Source organism: Carassius gibelio, chromosome A17 (genome assembly GCF_023724105.1).
Source record: "Carassius gibelio isolate Cgi1373 ecotype wild population from Czech Republic chromosome A17, carGib1.2-hapl.c, whole genome shotgun sequence".
Taxonomy (NCBI): Eukaryota; Metazoa; Chordata; class Actinopteri; order Cypriniformes; family Cyprinidae; genus Carassius; species Carassius gibelio.
The window spans coordinates 26,814,125-26,831,409 of NC_068387.1; the positions used below are offsets into that span (position 1 = coordinate 26,814,125).

At 34.5% G+C, this 17,285-nt stretch overlaps 1 protein-coding gene across 1 annotated transcript in view; it reads left to right on the top strand.

Annotated features, from left to right (window-relative positions):
- Positions 1 to 17,052, top strand: part of LOC127933549 (cysteine-rich motor neuron 1 protein) — a 40,451-nt gene extending 23,399 nt beyond the window's left edge. The window contains exons 5-14 of the mRNA XM_052530593.1: positions 94 to 297; positions 2,344 to 2,472; positions 3,443 to 3,593; positions 7,801 to 7,922; positions 10,165 to 10,389; positions 11,316 to 11,531; positions 12,410 to 12,616; positions 13,999 to 14,088; positions 14,770 to 14,948; positions 16,068 to 17,052. Coding sequence (XP_052386553.1) covers positions 94 to 297; positions 2,344 to 2,472; positions 3,443 to 3,593; positions 7,801 to 7,922; positions 10,165 to 10,389; positions 11,316 to 11,531; positions 12,410 to 12,616; positions 13,999 to 14,088; positions 14,770 to 14,948; positions 16,068 to 16,220 — 1,676 coding nt within the window. The 3' untranslated portion in view covers positions 16,221 to 17,052. The remainder of the gene's footprint in view (positions 1 to 93; positions 298 to 2,343; positions 2,473 to 3,442; positions 3,594 to 7,800; positions 7,923 to 10,164; positions 10,390 to 11,315; positions 11,532 to 12,409; positions 12,617 to 13,998; positions 14,089 to 14,769; positions 14,949 to 16,067) is intronic.
- Positions 17,053 to 17,285: the final 233 nt, after the last annotated feature.

Sequence of the window (17,285 nt, forward strand, 5' to 3'; positions counted from 1 at the left end):
AATGATGCTGAAAATACAGCGGAGCATCACAGAAATACATTACACTTTAACAGAGATTCGTGTGTGTGTGTGTGTGTGTGTGTGTGTGTGTAGATGTGGAGCTGCTGGCGGTGGAGAGCACTAAAGCGAGCTGCTGGGTGGATCACAGGCTGCGTGCGCACGAGGAGCAGTGGAAGGAGGACGACTGCACCTTCTGTCAGTGTGTGGACGGAGAGCCGCACTGCACAGCCATGGCCTGCAAACAGAGCTGCCAGAACCCTGTGAAGATCCCTGGAGAGTGCTGCCCCTTCTGTGAGGGTACGAGCACACACACACACACACACACGCACACACACACACGCACACACTGATGTTTGAACATAAACACTTGAGAAACTCACTGATTCACACGTCGTCTCGACACTTCACTGTTATGATGATCAAAACATTCCATCTATTTAAAACAAAGTCTCCAAGGTCACGACCCTTCAGTGGGGGTTCTGAGCCAGCGGCAAACAGGAAATGACCTCACAGTAGATGGAGGGAGCAAGAGAGATATCTGTAGTATCAGTAATTGGGGGCGTTTAACTGGATTAATTAGCAGCTCAAGTCTTTTCACAAAAAAAAAAAATAACGCACACACAGACATCTATATATATTGTGCTAGAGTTAGAGGGTCAAAGAGATGTTTTCAGCCGATTCTTGAAGAAACGCTGCGTTCCTGTTGTTCCTGCAATCTGTCTCTGTTTAGCAGTAGCTGAAGATATTGCCAAAGGTTTATTGTATCTCGAGCTCTTGAAGCACACACACACACACACACACGCCCATTAAAGCTCAGACTTGCGTGTGCTCAACAGCGTTGCGCAGCAGGCGTCTGCAGACTACAGAAGCTTTGCCTTTTACCGCTCCGAGCTGCCAAATGAAAGCCACCTGCTGTCCTTAATTATACATCATTATTTTCTGGCAGAATAATTAGTCACACCTCTTTAGCTCTGGACATGCCAATATTGTCGCAATTGATGCTCGTGGCACATGTGGCATCCCAGCGTGTTGCTCCTGACAAAAGCTTTGACGGCTGGGTTTGATTTCAACGTAGAAATCAGAAAAGCTGTGTTTTGTAGTTTGTTCATGCTACTTTGCTTCATAAGGCCTTTTTAAACACAAACGGTTCGTCACGGCCGTCAGATGAGGAGGATCGCAGCACGGTAATTGCAGCTGTGTTTATGTGTAATCGATGCAAACCGGACGCTTCTGTTCGCAGTTAAACTGCACTGTACTGATGCGTTTGGAGCGAAAGACCCCAGGAGCGGCTCACATGATCCGAGCCAAAGAACAGATGACTCTGAAGTTTCACTTCAACACGCAGATCTTGCAACACGCACCACATGAGCACATGAGGATGCATTTACCAGACACTTCTGAGTTTGCATCACAGCTATAAATCTGAGAAAAGTCTCTTTAAATACGTAATTCAATGTTCCTTTTTGTGAATCTGTTCAGAGCATGCTGTTCTGAAGAAAGATTTCTGTATAGTTCAGATATAGGAGTTATTAGATAATGAACAAAATATTGTTTCCCAGTATGAGTTGCTTAAATTTCAGAAACTATTCCCAGCTATCTTGGAATGTTCTGGAAAAGTTCTTTTAAAGTTTTAAAGGTTCTTTTAAAATAAACAAGCATTCTTCCAGAAGCATTAATAGAACGTTTGTTCAGATTTATTGAGTTTTTAATAATGTTCTCACAATTTTATATATATACATCGTTCATGGAAACATTGTAGCTGACCGTTCATGTAACATTTTTAAATGTAACAACTTGTTTCAGAACGTTCTGAGAACATTCTAAAGTAACGTTCCCATAATGTTTGCCAAATAATAAAATGATAAATATTCCATTAATGAAGTGTTAAGAAATAAGTTTTCATAATATAATTGACATAACTTTTTTTTTTTTAACTGGGATCATGATACAGTTATTTTTGTGAAGAATTCAATTCAAAAACATTTTGTATAATACACAACCATGTGAAAATGCCTGTTTTTTTATCATTTTAATAATTCTAAGAATCCTGAAAAATAAAGTGTGTATCACGATTTCCCAAAAAATATGAAAAAGACTTGAGTAATGATGCTGAAAATTCAGCTTTGCATCACAGGAATAAATTACAATTTACAATATTCGACTATAGAAAATGGTTATTTTAAATTGTAATAATATTTCACAATATTTACTGTATTTTTGATCAAATAAATGCTTTGTAAACCGTAAACCAACTGCAGATCTTTCATTCACTTCATTCTGCATATTTTAGCTTTCTGAGACATTTAAAAAGAAAAACAGGAACTAACTGAGTTTCTCTTCTAGAGCCGTCATATGAGACTGTGAGTCCACTGCTCTGTCCACCGTTGGAAAACTGCTCTCTCTCTGGGCACGACTGCCCATTCGGCTTCCAGCAAGACCCCAGCGGCTGTCTGCTGTGCCAGTGTGTCAGCAGTGAGTGCAAACACACACACACACACACACACACACACAAACCCATGAGAACTGCGTTGCGTGCAAACCGCTCCAAAAATCTCCCAAGTCTGTGTTTGAGAAAGTGCCAACGGCCCGCAACACAAGTAAACACTGACTCTGGACATACAGAGCGTGTCCAGGAAATAATGATCTCAGACACAAATCCAACTCACAAATCTGCACCATCATGACTGAAATGACATGGCACTGAAAGTTTTTCCCTTGTGAATTGAAGTCGGTATCAGAGGTCAGTAGTGCGTTTGGGCATCATGGTGCTCATGGGATTGTGAACCGCTCCTAGTTCGAAGTAAACATGCAAGAGTCTGGGGTTTCTTCACCACTAGCAGCATCGAAAAGTTTGGCAAAAATAACTAAATTTGAATTTAGCAAGTTATATGCATGAAACTAAATGTTTCACATGTTTAACAGCTTTCATTTTAGCTGACCTTCTGTGCTCTCTAATGAAAGGGTTAAAATAATGTTAACCTAGGGTTAAATATGACATCAGCCCATGGTTTATATAGTGTTAAACCAGGGTTAAATGTAGTGCTGATCTCTGTCTTAATAGACGTGTGAGATGTTTTAACCCAGGGTTAAAATTGATGTCATCATGGGGTTAAAATAATGTTGACCCAGGATTAAGATAACATTGACCCAGGGTTAAACCTCTGTCTAAATAGAAGGGTGAAATACAAATTAGTTTGATACAAGTTATAAGGCCCTATCATACACCCGGCGCAAGGCACAGCACAAGTGTGTTTGCTAGTTTCAATCTGGCGCTGTTCGCATAGTGCCGTCCATTTTCCCATCGTTAAAATAGCAAAACTGGATTTGGACATCCCTTGAGTGGACCTGCATCGTGCGCTTTACACTTTGTGTTTATATCATTAAAATAGGGCCCTTGCTGTTTACTCGTCATCTTTTGTATATAATTGACTGTGTTTTTCAGATGAAACCTGTCCTGATGTGTCCACGTACTGCTCTCTGGAGTGTCCCCTGGGTTATGAGAAAGACAACTATGGCTGTGAAGTGTGTGAATGTGTATCTGCACCAAAATGCCGCCCCATGACCTGCAGCAAGACATGCCCGTATGGATACATGTAAGTTTATATCTCTGCTCATGACCAGTAACAATAAGTATCTAAGAACCAAATGTCATGAATTATTAAAATATATATATATATTTCTGCATGTATTCATAAACTTGTCACATGCTGTTAGGTTATAATAAGTTAGGTGTTGCTAATTAACTCGGAAATTGTAAGGTTAAATAACTCTCAGAAATAAAGTCTGTGTTAGCTCTTTCAGTATGAAATTTTAAACAAAAAAATTTAACCCAGGGTTAAAGTGATATTAGGGATAAAATACTGTTAACCTAGGGTTAAATGTGGTTCTTACATCTATGTGTAAAAAAGTGATGTCAGTGGAGGGCTAAAATAGTTAACCCAGAGTTAAACGTGTCCTCCTCACTGAATTAAAATATGGTTAAGGCAGTGCTAACCTCTGACTAAATACAAGTGTAAAACTTTGTTTAACCCGGAGTTAAAAGTAAGTTCAAATTGTTTTAACCCGGGATTAAATTTACCTCATCACAGGGTTAAATTAGTTTACAAGTAACCACATCAGTGCGTTAAAGTAATGTCATCTCAGGAGAAAAATTGACCTCATCAAAGGGCTAAAATAATTTTAACCCAGGGTTGAAAGTGACCTCAGTACTGAGTAAAAATAGTGTTAACCCAGGGTTAAAAATGACAACAGCAAAAGGTTACAATAGTGTAAATCAAGGGTTAAATATAGTGCTAACCTTTGTCTAAATACTAGTGTGAAATGCTGTTTATCTCCGGGTTAAAAGTGACGTCATCATGGCGTTAAAATAATGTTGACACAGGGTTAAAATTAATGCAAACCTTTGTCTAAATAGTAGTGTGAAACATTGTTTAACCCATGGTGGAAAGTGACCTCATCACAGGGTTAAGATGATGCTGACCTAGGGTTAAAAGTGACGTTACCATGGGGTTAAAACCATGGGTTGACCCATGTTTAAACACAGTGCGAACCTCTGCCTAAATGGAAGTGATAAATTGTTTAACCCATTGTTAAAAGTAATTATAGTAGTAATTAAATAATCATAACCGAATTACAATGCTACGTCCTGTCTAAATACAAAAGTGAAATGTTGTTTAAACCAGGGTTAAAAGTGACCTTATCACAGGGTTAAATTAATGTTTGACCCCCAGTAATATGTGACCCTGGTCAAATATCTTGGTGCTTTGCTCTCCAAATAAGGAGCAGTGCTTTTTATTTCAGAACCATCTTTCCGTTTCAACACAACAATCAAATGCAGATCGTGTCTGTATGTGAGTGTGCGGTGTGATTTCAATGGTATCTTGCCTCCAGTGGAGGATGGAGCAGATAGATTTTCTCTGTAAACCCGGTGTCTGAGCTCCCTCAGGGGAGACGGAGGGTTTACTGGATCACTTCTGAAGCTGTTTGAGTCATCTGAGCCCTCTCTCTTCAGCTCACTCTGGAGGAAATCCCTGTTTATAGTGGCTCATGTTGAGATCATCTTCTGCTCAGAGTGTGTTTGATTCTAGCATTTATTGCTAGTAAGATAAACAAATGCAACAAAGATCTGGAAACAAACCCAAAGATCATGAGCATTTAAATGAAGATGACCCTCCTCTGTTGCTAAATTATCTGCAGCCAGTTATAGTTTTTGTTGTTTTTTGTTATCTTAGTAGATCAAGTTAAACTAAATTAAAACAAGGAATGTTGCTTTGGCAACTAGTGGATAAAATAATATTTACCCAGGGGTTAAATTAAAAAAGTTAACCCAGCGTTAAAATGTACTTAATCTCATGTTCAAAGTATTGTTAATCCAGGGTTAAATGTGGCCTTGTCACAGGGTTAAACTATTGTTAACCCAATTAAGTGACATCATGTTAACAAGGGGTAAAATTAACCCCATCAAAGTGTTAAAATAATGTAAACCCAGCATTAGAATTTACTCAACTTTAGGGTCAAAATATTGTTAACCCAGGGTTAAATGTGGCCTTGTCACAGGGTTTAACTAATGTTAAGCCAGTTAAGTGACATCAGCACAGGGTTCATGTTAAAAGGGGGTAAAATTAACCCCATCAAAGTTTTAAAATAATGTAAACCCAGCGTTAAAATTGACTTAATCTCAGGGTCAAAATATTGTTAACCCAGGGTTAAATGTGGCCTTGTTACAGGGTTAAACTAATGTTAACTCAGCTAAAAGTGACATCAGCACAGGGTTCATGTTAACAGGGTGTAAAATTAACCCCATCAAAGTTTTAAAATAATGTAAACCCAGCGTTAAAATTGACTTAATCTCAGGGTCAAAATATTGTTAACCCAGGGTTAAATGTGGCCTTGTCACAAGGTTAAACTTATGTTAACCCAGTTAAAAATGACATCAGCACAGGGTTCATGTTAACAGGGGGTAAAATTAACCCCATGAAAGTGTTAACCTAATGTAAACCCGTGGTTAAAATTTCATGATAGACTTCACAGGTTCAAATTAATGTTAACCCAGGGTTAAATGGGTTAAAACCTTAAGAAATGTTCTTTAACCCACGGTTGAAATTGACAAAATCATGGTGTTAAAATAATGTTAACAAAGGGTTAAACGCAATAAGATCGATACAAATATATTTTATCTCAACTGCTAGCGCATCATGTTAGCATTCCGTTAGCCTGTTAGCTTGTCATTCGTGCCTACAGCCTTAGATACGGCTTTGGAGGCTACTAAGTTCGGTTCTGGTTGCAGAGGAATTTGAAAGTGTTGGCTAATGTTAAACGTAAATTTAGTAAGATTATTATTCACGTCGGCACTAATGATGTTTGACGGAGGTGTGAATGATGAAGCAGTCGAACGGGTCGACTCTACACAAAAGGGGTCTTAAATCGCTTCCCTGTTGGATTTGACAGGACGTAAAGAAGTATGTGTGGAGTCAGCAGTCGTCCTGACTCAAAACTTTACACAAAGACCCGGCTCTGTGTTAGTGTGCTGCATGCTGTCTCAGCAGTGAACACTACTGTACTGCTGCCCGGCAAGGGGACGTGTTTAATTCATGAACAACAGACACACTGACAGACAGTATAGTGACCTCTGACTGGTTCATTAATGATCTATGACAACGACTCTATAATTACTCGTGCATTAATGATTCATTAGCAGCCATAATGATGATCATTCATGAATAGATACCAGTGGAAATAGTAGTTTCCTCTTCCTGTGAATAATAAATACTTGTTTGTAATTTTTTGTGTGATAATTTTAAATAACTGTGTAGTAGAAAATATAAGTTTTTTTTTTATAATAACAAATTGAAAATATATTTTTATTATGTTAGAATATATTTTTGTGTAATAAAATATTAAATATATTATTTTCAACTTTTGTCATTTTAACTTAAACCTAGTATTTTGTACCCTAAATTTAATATTAAATATAATATAAATTATTTTATATTATATTTATGTATTTATTTCTTATTTAATAATATTGTAGTAAATAATAATAAATATAATTAATTTAATATTTATATAAATACAATTAATAAATATAAAAAATTATATATAAAAAGTGTATTTAATATTTTAGATAAATAATAATAAAATAATACATTTAATTAATTTTATAGAGAAATAATAAAATAAAATAATACATTTAATTAATTTTATAGAGAAATAATTTTAATGCAGTAAAATAATTATTTGTCATTTAAGGATAAATAAACTAGACATTTTTTACCTAAATATATAATATTAATTATTATTATACAATTTAATGTTATGTTTACTTATTATTTATTTAAAATTTTAAATTGCTATAATATTAAATATGATTAATATTAATATTAAATAAAACCAGCACCGTGCTGGCTCTAGTTAGTGAGCTCATATACTGGCGGTGCACTACTGAGGGCACTAGACATGATGTTCAGCGCTGAAGTGAGCGTGTTTTACAGTGATCTGGTTCTGCTTATATCTGGACTCTTGAAGCTCATGTTCTAAAGAGGAAAACAGAACCAGATGTCCGTTAGACCGGTTTGAGCATCTGGATCCGGTGCCCAAACACCAGAAACTTGAATGAATCACGACGTTCTACGTATAAAAGTGTCCTGCGTTATTACGAGGTATCGTGAGACGTGCTTTCATCCGTCTTCAGAAGTTGAAGTGCATCAGAGCGTTAAGAGCTGTGCTTTAGTAGCTTGATCAGCAGGTTTATGCGGGTCAGTGCCGGTTGACTGATGGTTTATGTGTTGTTTCTCGTCGCAGGAGGAACAAGCACGGCTGTGAGATGTGCCGCTGCGTCCGCTGTCCGCCGTTCACCTGCGACAAACACTGCAGCGACGGCTTCAGGAAGAGCAGGAAGGGCTGCAGCGTCTGTCAGTGTAGAGGTGAGTGTTTGAGCAGAGGTCAGAGGTCATGAGAACTCATCTGAGGCCTCGCTGTACAGAGTGTTCCTACAAGCAATTTATAAATGTCTATAGATGTCAAAATGCGAGGAAATACATGTGCGCTCTCAGAAAAGATATGCATAGTGAGTCTGGTTTATGTCATATGTGTTTATACAGTATATGCATATCATCAGGGTTATTCTAGTTATCTAAAACCATAAAAACACAGAAATAGTTTAACTTCATGCACTAAAATAATTAATCTAATTAAATGCAAAATTATTAAAAAAATATAAAAATGTATAAAATGCACAACAAAACTGTTAAAACAAACTAAAATCGAAATTATGCAACACTGACACTTATAAATCATAAAGAATATTACAGTAATCTATTCATATTCAGGCTGGTTATTTTAACTCTGTCAACTCATTTTCATGCCATCGTTGTGTAAATCTGGTGTGTTTGTGGAGAGTATTTCAGTTCGGTCGCACACATATAAACACAGCAGCTATTTTCACACATCTGGATCAGTTTTCAGCAAACAGCTTAAATATATTTAGAGATGAAACCTTCACTAAAACACTTTTAAACAAAGCAAACACACGCAGATGCAGAAGCTGGAAAAAAACACTGCCTTTGGTTTTTCTAGCAGTTGTGTGTTGCTTTAACTTTCATTCAGTTCAGTTCATCCACAGAATAATTATAAACTCATGATTGGCAGAATATCAGACGTTCAGAGGATGTTATTTCAGCTGGAGACTGAAATCAGGGATTATAATAGGATATCATATTCACATTACACTAATACTCTTATCATATTAGACTGATGTTATCATTATGATAATACATTTTAGATTAGTAGTTTTATTCTTTATGCTGAGTTTCCTTGAAAAAAAATCAGTTATTATCATTAACTAAACCATAAACAACATTTCCATAACTTGAAATAAAATAAATGAAATAAAATGTATAAAAAAAGGCCAAATTTATCATTTTTGTTAATTTTTTTTTTCTTGAATTAAAACTGAAAATGAACATGAATAATAAAATCTGATAATAAAAATTACAACAAAATTACTAAAATGTTAAATAAAATTTAAACGGAAATGGAAATATCCAGATATTTATAAAACAATAATAATAAAAAAGGAATTAGAAAAATTATAGACAATTAAAAAAACTAATTCAAATGATGAAAATGTTAACTAAAATTAATTTTAAAATATTATTATATTATTTATATATATATATATATATATATATATATATATATATATATATATATATATATATATCTATATATCATTAAAATAAAAACTAATAAAAATGAGGGGAAATAACAACAAAATTACTAAAACTTAAAAATTTTATTGAAAATGGAAAATAAAAACACAATAATTATGTTAAAAAAAACCTCTGATTCTATTGCTTAATTGTTTTGTTTTGCGGTATTGTTTTATTTTAAATTATTTACATTTTACATTCTTATGATTTTAACTGTTTTAGTAAGCATTTTGTCATGTTTTTATTTTAAATTACATTCTTATTTTATTAAATTATTTATTATTTATTGAAATAAATAAAACAAAGTAAAACAGTTTTAGTTAATTTTTATTTTTGTTTTGTTTTTTAAAATATTTATTTTAATTTTGCATCTTTATGATGCTTTTTGTTTTATCCGTTTATTTTTATTTAATTTGAAAAGCATTTTATTCTTTTTAATTTTTATTTAGTTTTCACTAACTACAAAAATTAAATAAATTATAAAACTTGTCAAATTAACAAATAATTAAAAAGACAAAACATACAAAAATTTGTATTAATTAAAGTGTAATAAAAAATTTAAAAATAAAAACAAAATAGTAAATGACAAAATAATATTTTATCAGTGATATTAAAATACCACTGATTATATTGCCGTATTTTGTCAAAAATTACAGAAATGAAAATCTAATCAGTCTCAACATTGAGAATTACAAATAAATAAGAAATAAAATTAAACTATTCAGATGCATTTCAGTAATGTGAAAAATGTTACAAAGATGTGATAAAAATCCTCAAAGGTGCATGGATTTATTTATACAAAATATATTATATTTCTTTCTCTCTTTTGGGGGAAGCATGACCTGGACATGTTTTTTGGGAGGTTTACTTATCAGCTGACTGGTTTTGTAATTTGTCACCATGTGAACTGTCATTTTGTGAATCTCTTCATGACTGTGATGATGTTGATGTTCAGAATCAGACAGACGTGTGTCCAGCACCAGTGTCTCCGTCACCGTCTCCTCCAGCTTCTGTCTGACGGCCAGCGGCCAGCGTTTCGAGGATGGAGACGGCTGGCACGATGGCTGTCGGGACTGTTTCTGTCACGCCGGGAGAGAGATGTGTGTGCTCATAACCTGCCCTGTGCCCAGCTGTGCCCACCCTGTGCTCCGGCTGGATCAGTGCTGCCCCGGCTGTGAGGGTACGACACTGACAAGAGCCTCTGATGCTTACAGAGCCTGTCTTTACTTGATCAAAACCACAGTAAAAATAGTGAAATATTATTATAGTTTAAAACAGCGGTTTTCTATGTGATGGTTTAGGTCCTACCTGTCTGACTGTTACCACTTTGTTTATTTAAACTAGGGAATCATCTCAGTTAACACCAGAAACGTATGGTGTGCCACAAGGATCTGTCTTAGGCCCACTGCTATTTTCAATATACATTAACATTAAACATACAAAACACACAATTTTCATAAAAATACACCTGAATAAAATTAAAATTATGCATTCTTGTATGTTTTTTTTTCATGATTTTACTTTTATAATGTTTTTTTAAGTACATTTATCTTTTTGATTGTTTTTAAAGAACTAGAATTGATTTAAAAAAACGTATATCGCTGAAGAAAAGTAAAGTAAAATATTATTATAGTTTAAAACAGCTGTTTTCTATGTGAATCTCTGTTAAAGTTTAATTTATTTCTGTGATGCTCCGCTGTATTATCAGCATCATTCCTCCAGTCTTCAGTGTCACATGATCTTCAGAAATCAAGAAAATATGATGATTTACTGCTCAAGAGACATTTCTGATTATTAGCAATGTTGAAAACAGTTGTGCTGCAGAATATTTTTGTGTGAAAGTGTGATACAAGATTTCAAAAACAAAGAAATCAATACTTTTATTAATCTAGGATGCATTAAATTGATCAAATGCGAGAGTAAAAGCATTTATAAGGTTACAGAAGATTTCTATTTCAGACAGATGCTTCTCTAAAATGTATTCTGTGTGTATAAAGACAGACTGGATTATTTAGTCAGTTTTTCATCAAATTAAATGTAAATTTAAATGTAAATGAGCTCAGTCTCAGGATGAAGCCTCACTCTGTGTGTGTCTCTGTGTGTCAGACGAGGCGGGCAGCGGGCAGCCGGAGGGTCTGGATCTGGTGGTGTGTCGTGCTCCCGGCGGAGAGCTGTTTGTGGAGGGAGAGACGTGGCGTCTGGACGAGTGCAGCAGCTGTACATGTCGACAGGGAAGAGTTCTGTGTGACTCTGAAGTGTGTCCTCCAGTTTTGTGTCACGAGCCGATCAGGAGCAAAGACGGCTGCTGCTACGTCTGTCCAGGTATCACACACTCACTCACACTGTCTCTCTCTCACACACACACTCACACTCTCTCTCCCTCACACACACACTCACACTGTCTCTCTCTCTCTCTCTCTCACACACACACACACAAACATATAGAAACTGTACTTGTTAAAATTATAAATGACTTGCTTCCTGTGTCAGACCGAGGCTGCCTCTCATCACTAGTTTTACTTGGCTTTAGAGCTGCATTAGAGCATTATGTACTCACAGATCGATTAAAAAACTATACTGGTATAAAAGGAAAGGCTTTAAGATGGTTTAGATCCTACCTGTCTGACTGTTACCACTTTGTTTATTTAAACTGGGGAATCATCTCAGTTAACACCAGAAACGTATGGTGTGCCACAAGGCTCTGTCTTAAGCCCTCTGCTATTTTCGATATACATTAACATTAAACATACAAAACAGAAAACATTTTCATTTTCCGTGAAAGTGCTTTGCAACGCTTTTTTGTATTGTGAAAATAAAAATAAGTAAAAATAAATGGATCTTTAAATGGACAAATGGAATTTTTTATTGTTTTTAAAGAACTAGAATCGAAAGACCTATATCGCTGAAGAAAAGTAAACGTCATAAAAGAGCTCAGAAGTTGATTCCTCACCTGTCACTGGTTAGTTTTGAGTCCAGATGAAGGTTGTTTTATGAACATGTGCTTCTTCAGACACACAAAGCTTCTCCGGAGGCCAGTTCCAATCAATAAACCCACTGGACACTTTTACACGTGACCCGCGGGCCACGAAACACATGTGGTGTCCCTCCGTCGGCTCATTAAATGCACATTGGCCTGTGGTTAATGCAGTGAAAGCAGGATGACGTACAGTAATGTCATATTTCTGTGTTTTTGTCCACAGAGGTCAAACCGGAGCCGCTGCGTCCCGAGTTCTGCGTCTCCAGCTCTGGAGAAGTCCTGCAGGCCGGTGATTCGTGGAAGCCGAACGCCTGCAGCAGCTGTGTCTGTCGTAACGGGAGCGTCCAGTGCTTCTCACAGCAGTGTCCAGCCGCGGACTGCAGGGTCCCTGTGCTGCGGAAGGGCCAGTGCTGCCCGCAGTGCATGCTGGGTATGTGTGTCTACATACACAAACACACTAATGACTGCTGTGCTTTTACACTGATTCTACCATGGGAAAAAGGGATTGAACAGGTGAAGTAGAATCACTAATGCACAGACTCTGCAATGTAAAATGCATTAGTGATTCTACTTCACTTGTTAATAATCTAAATAAATAATTCTGGTTAGCATTTATTAAATATATATATATATATATATATATATATATATATATATATATATATATATATATATATATATATATATATATATATATATATATATATATATATATATATATATATATATATATTTGTTATTAATTCAACTTTGAATTTTTATAATTTAATTCAATCATTTAGGAAGGGTTTAATTGTGATTGATTTATTGATTGTTTATTCATTTATTTTAGTTTTACATTTTTGTGATGCAATCAGTTTTTTGGTAATTTTAATTTACATTTAAAAATTATTTAAATTGTCCTTTTATTTTTATATTTTTTTAATACATTTAGTTTATTTTAACACAATGTATAGTTTAATATATATATATATATATATATTATATTTATTATATTATACTATATTATATAGTATGTTATGTTATATTATATTATATTATATTATATAGCATTTTTATTATAAAGTCTTTTGTCAGTTTTATTTATTAAACTGCACTTGATGATTTATTTATTGTTTGTAATGTTTATTCATTTAATTTTAAATTGTAATAATTTTGTAAGTGTTTTATTAAACCATTATATTATTAACATAATACATTTTAATTTTTACATATGTAATTTATTTGCTTTTATTTTACAATTATTTTCTTTTTGTTATTCATTTTTGAGTGTTAACATTTTTATTACATTTATTATATTTTTATTATATACACAGTATTTTGTTAGAATTTTTAGTGTTTTGATTCCTGGTATCTTTTAAATGATTTATTAATCTTTTTTTACTAATTAATAATTATTTTTTTATTAATTAAAAATATTTTTCTTTTTAATTTATTTCAATTTTACATTCAACTTTATAAGCTGATGTTTGTAAATCGGCTACGTTAGATGAAGCATCACGCTAATCGAAGTCAAGCGCTGATGTTGATCTGTGCTGTTCGAGTCTCGATGGCAAACATCCCAGCGATATCGACACGTTCACATGTTTCCTGAGCCGCGGCTCTCAATGTGAGGAAAGAACAAGCGAACATCCCTCCGTCAGCTTTTCCTTCACAGGGAAAAATCCTGCCATTGTTGGCCTCCGTGTTTCCTCTGTGCTTTGTTTTGATTTTGAAGCTTGATTTCCTCCACGAGGAATGAGCTGAATGAATGCCACGTTTAGAGTGTGTTTCAGAGATCGATGAGCTCAAGATGATTCCGTGTGTTTGCAGAGATCACGAGCACGTCGGGGCCGGTAATACTGTCGACGGCTGTCACCGAGAGCCGAATCACCGCCGCTCCTCCGGTCCTCTCCATCACAGGTGATTAACCCCAGCTGATTTCATTTTAAATCTAATTTAATATATATATATTTTATTGATTTTTAATTTTTATTTAGCTGTTTAATCTTTTTACAAGCTTTATTTATTTATATTTATATTTCATTTATTTTCATTTTTATTATTTATTGTTCTATTATTATTATTATTATTATTATTTGTTTTGATTTTATTTTTAGATCGAAAATCTATTTTTTGCACTCCTCCCCAATAAATAATTTTTCTTGAATTGATTTTTTTGCACTCCCCAAATTTTTTTTTTATATTTTATTTTTTGCACGTCACAACAAAAAATGTTTTTATATATATATTTTTTGTTTTTGTTTTACAATTATATATTTATTTTAGTTTTTTTATTAAGTTGTTTTTCAAAATTTAGTTTTATTTGAATTGCTTTTATTTTAAAGTTGTTTATTTATGTTTTTATTTAGTTTAGTTACATGTGTATGATACATTTTTTGTACGTGTTTTATTTTTTGTTTTTTTAATATTACTTATATTCATTTAACATTTTTATGATTAATTTTTTAGACACTTTTTTTTTTTTTCATTTTTAAGATTCGTTTTTATTATAATTTTTTGAATCTGAGCTGATTAGACGAGGGAATACATCACTGCAGCTTCAGGATCGATGGTTTCTGATGTCAGTGTTCTCTCGTGTAGATGGAGAAGGTCTCTCGCGGGACGTCCCGAGTCAGACGGAGATGACGCTCATCTACCAATCAGCGGCCTGGATTCTGGCGGGGATCCTGCTGGCTGTGGTCATCTTCCTCCTGACGGCCGTCCTGGTGAACCGGAGGAAGAACTGGGTTCAGATGTCCTGCTACGGCGCGCCCAAGAAGGTGAGCGACTCTGAACCGCGACCCGAGAACGAACGATGTCACAAGAGTGAAGCAACGAGGCGTCTGCCAAGAGTCTCAGAAGAAGAGAATGCGTCAGCAAATTAATTATTGCAGCATATGAGTATCATATATCATCATAATTACAAAAACACTCCAGCAAAACAAGAGCTTTCGATGTCGACATGAACTTCATTTGCAGCCCTTTAAAACGTTCATGTGACGCATTTCTGAGCAAAACAATATTTAATGAAAAAAAATAATAATAAATTTTTTTCTTTAGTGTAACATCAGTGATACAGTTAGAGCAGGAATATCAGTTTGTTTTGATTTCATGTTGACTTTTTAATGTTAATATATTTTATAAATATACATTATATTAATATTAAATTTATTTGTACATTTTTTACTCTCCTCAACAAATCGTTTTATTTTTTATTTAGTTTTGCACAAACCAAAAATCTACATTTTTTGCACTCCTCCCCAATAAATCGTTTTTATTTTATTTTTAATTTTTTTGCACTTCCCCCAAAAAGTTGTGCACTCTCTAACAAATCGTTTTTTTAACTTTCCCACAAATAGTTTTTATTATTATTATTATTATTATTATTTCTGCTTTCCAAAAAAAAAAATATTTCATTTACTAGCACTCTACTAAATAATCATTTACTTGTTTATTTATTGCAAAACTACCCCAAAAATATGTTTTTTGGTCGTTTATTTTTAGTACTTTCCACAAAAAAAAATTTTTTTATTAAATTTTTGCACCCACCAAATCATTTATTTATTTATTTATTTATTGCACTGCCCCAGAACTTTTTTTTTTTTGTTCTTTTCAAAAAAAAAAAAAAAAGTTTTTTTCTCTCCTCAATAATCAATTACATTTTTATTTCTTTATTTTTGCATTCCTCCACAGATCTTTTTTTAGCACTTTCCCAATAAAAAAACTTTTTTTGCATTCTCCAACAAGTTCTTTATCTTTGTCATTTGCTAGTTATTGCTCTCCCCAACACAGTCATCCCAGAATGATTCTTTTTTAACTGCGCTATTCGAGTCATCTGGTGAAAACGATGTATTTCTGGGAATGATGTCAGCTGTATTTCTCTCCTGTTTGTCCGGCAGACGGTGATCCTGCAGAAACACGTGAATAAGAGTTCACTCGTCTACATGGAGCCGTCCAGAGAGAACCAGTTCCAGAGTGTGAAGAGCGAGACCAGCGCAGAGCAGATCTCCATCCCGCGCGCTAAACTCTCCAGCGGACGCGTCCAGCGCTAGCGTCCGTCTCACAGCTCGTCTTCAGAGGCCAGAGACTCCACCGAACGCTGGCGACTCCTGGAGCTTCGGCCTCCAGCGCAAGAGGAACCAAGTACTGTGAACCTGCTTTATTAGTGTTTGTGTGATGTTCGGAGTGTCCCAGCGGCTCAACGGGGCGACGCTTTGACAGACCTGGAGCAGTTGGGCATCAAACCAAAGGAGACGTCGGTGGGATCCACACAGACCACAGTAAAGAGATCTGCATCGGGACACACGTGTTTCCTGACCTCTCACTCGGTTTATTTGTTTCTATACGTTAAAGTGTTTTACTTGTAGATTGTTGTTAGTCGCTTATAAACCGCAGCGGCCGGAAGAAACATTCCCCACGTTCAGAACCAACTGGACTTTTTATATCATTTATAGAATATTTATAATAAATTTACATAATATAAATATTGTGTTTATGGCCATGCATTTATATTTTAAATATTATATATATTAATAGAAATAAATAATTATATATATATGTCTGAGCCGCTCGCAGGGCAATTACAGCGAATGCAGTTGTTTGATAAATGTGCAACAAAAAAAACATAAAAATAGTAGAGGGATGTATCTTATTTATTTTTTCACCTGTATTTATTAATACTAAACTCCAGTAAGTGTCTGATTTCTGTCTGGTCTGTGATGTTTCAGAGAAACCCAAAGCTGCTGTACAGATTTTATAAACCGTCTGTCTGCTTTATATCAGCTCTTATTTATTTGACCTTCGTCACGACTCAATATGATCCAATAGATGTTCGGCTGTAACATGTACACTTGTTTTTGAAATAAAAATGAATTGTGTGACAAATGTTTGTTAACCTTAATTATTGTGTTCAAGTCATTTTGGTCTGGAGAGAATTTATTTTTCATGAAATGGTAATATTATCATATTGGACTAAAATGTATTAATTTAATCTCACATGCACAGGCCATAACAATTTATAGCTCATAATCTGATAATTTCTGTAATTCTGGTGTATTTATTAATATTGTGTATATGGCCATCAGTTTCATGCATTTATATATATATATATATATATA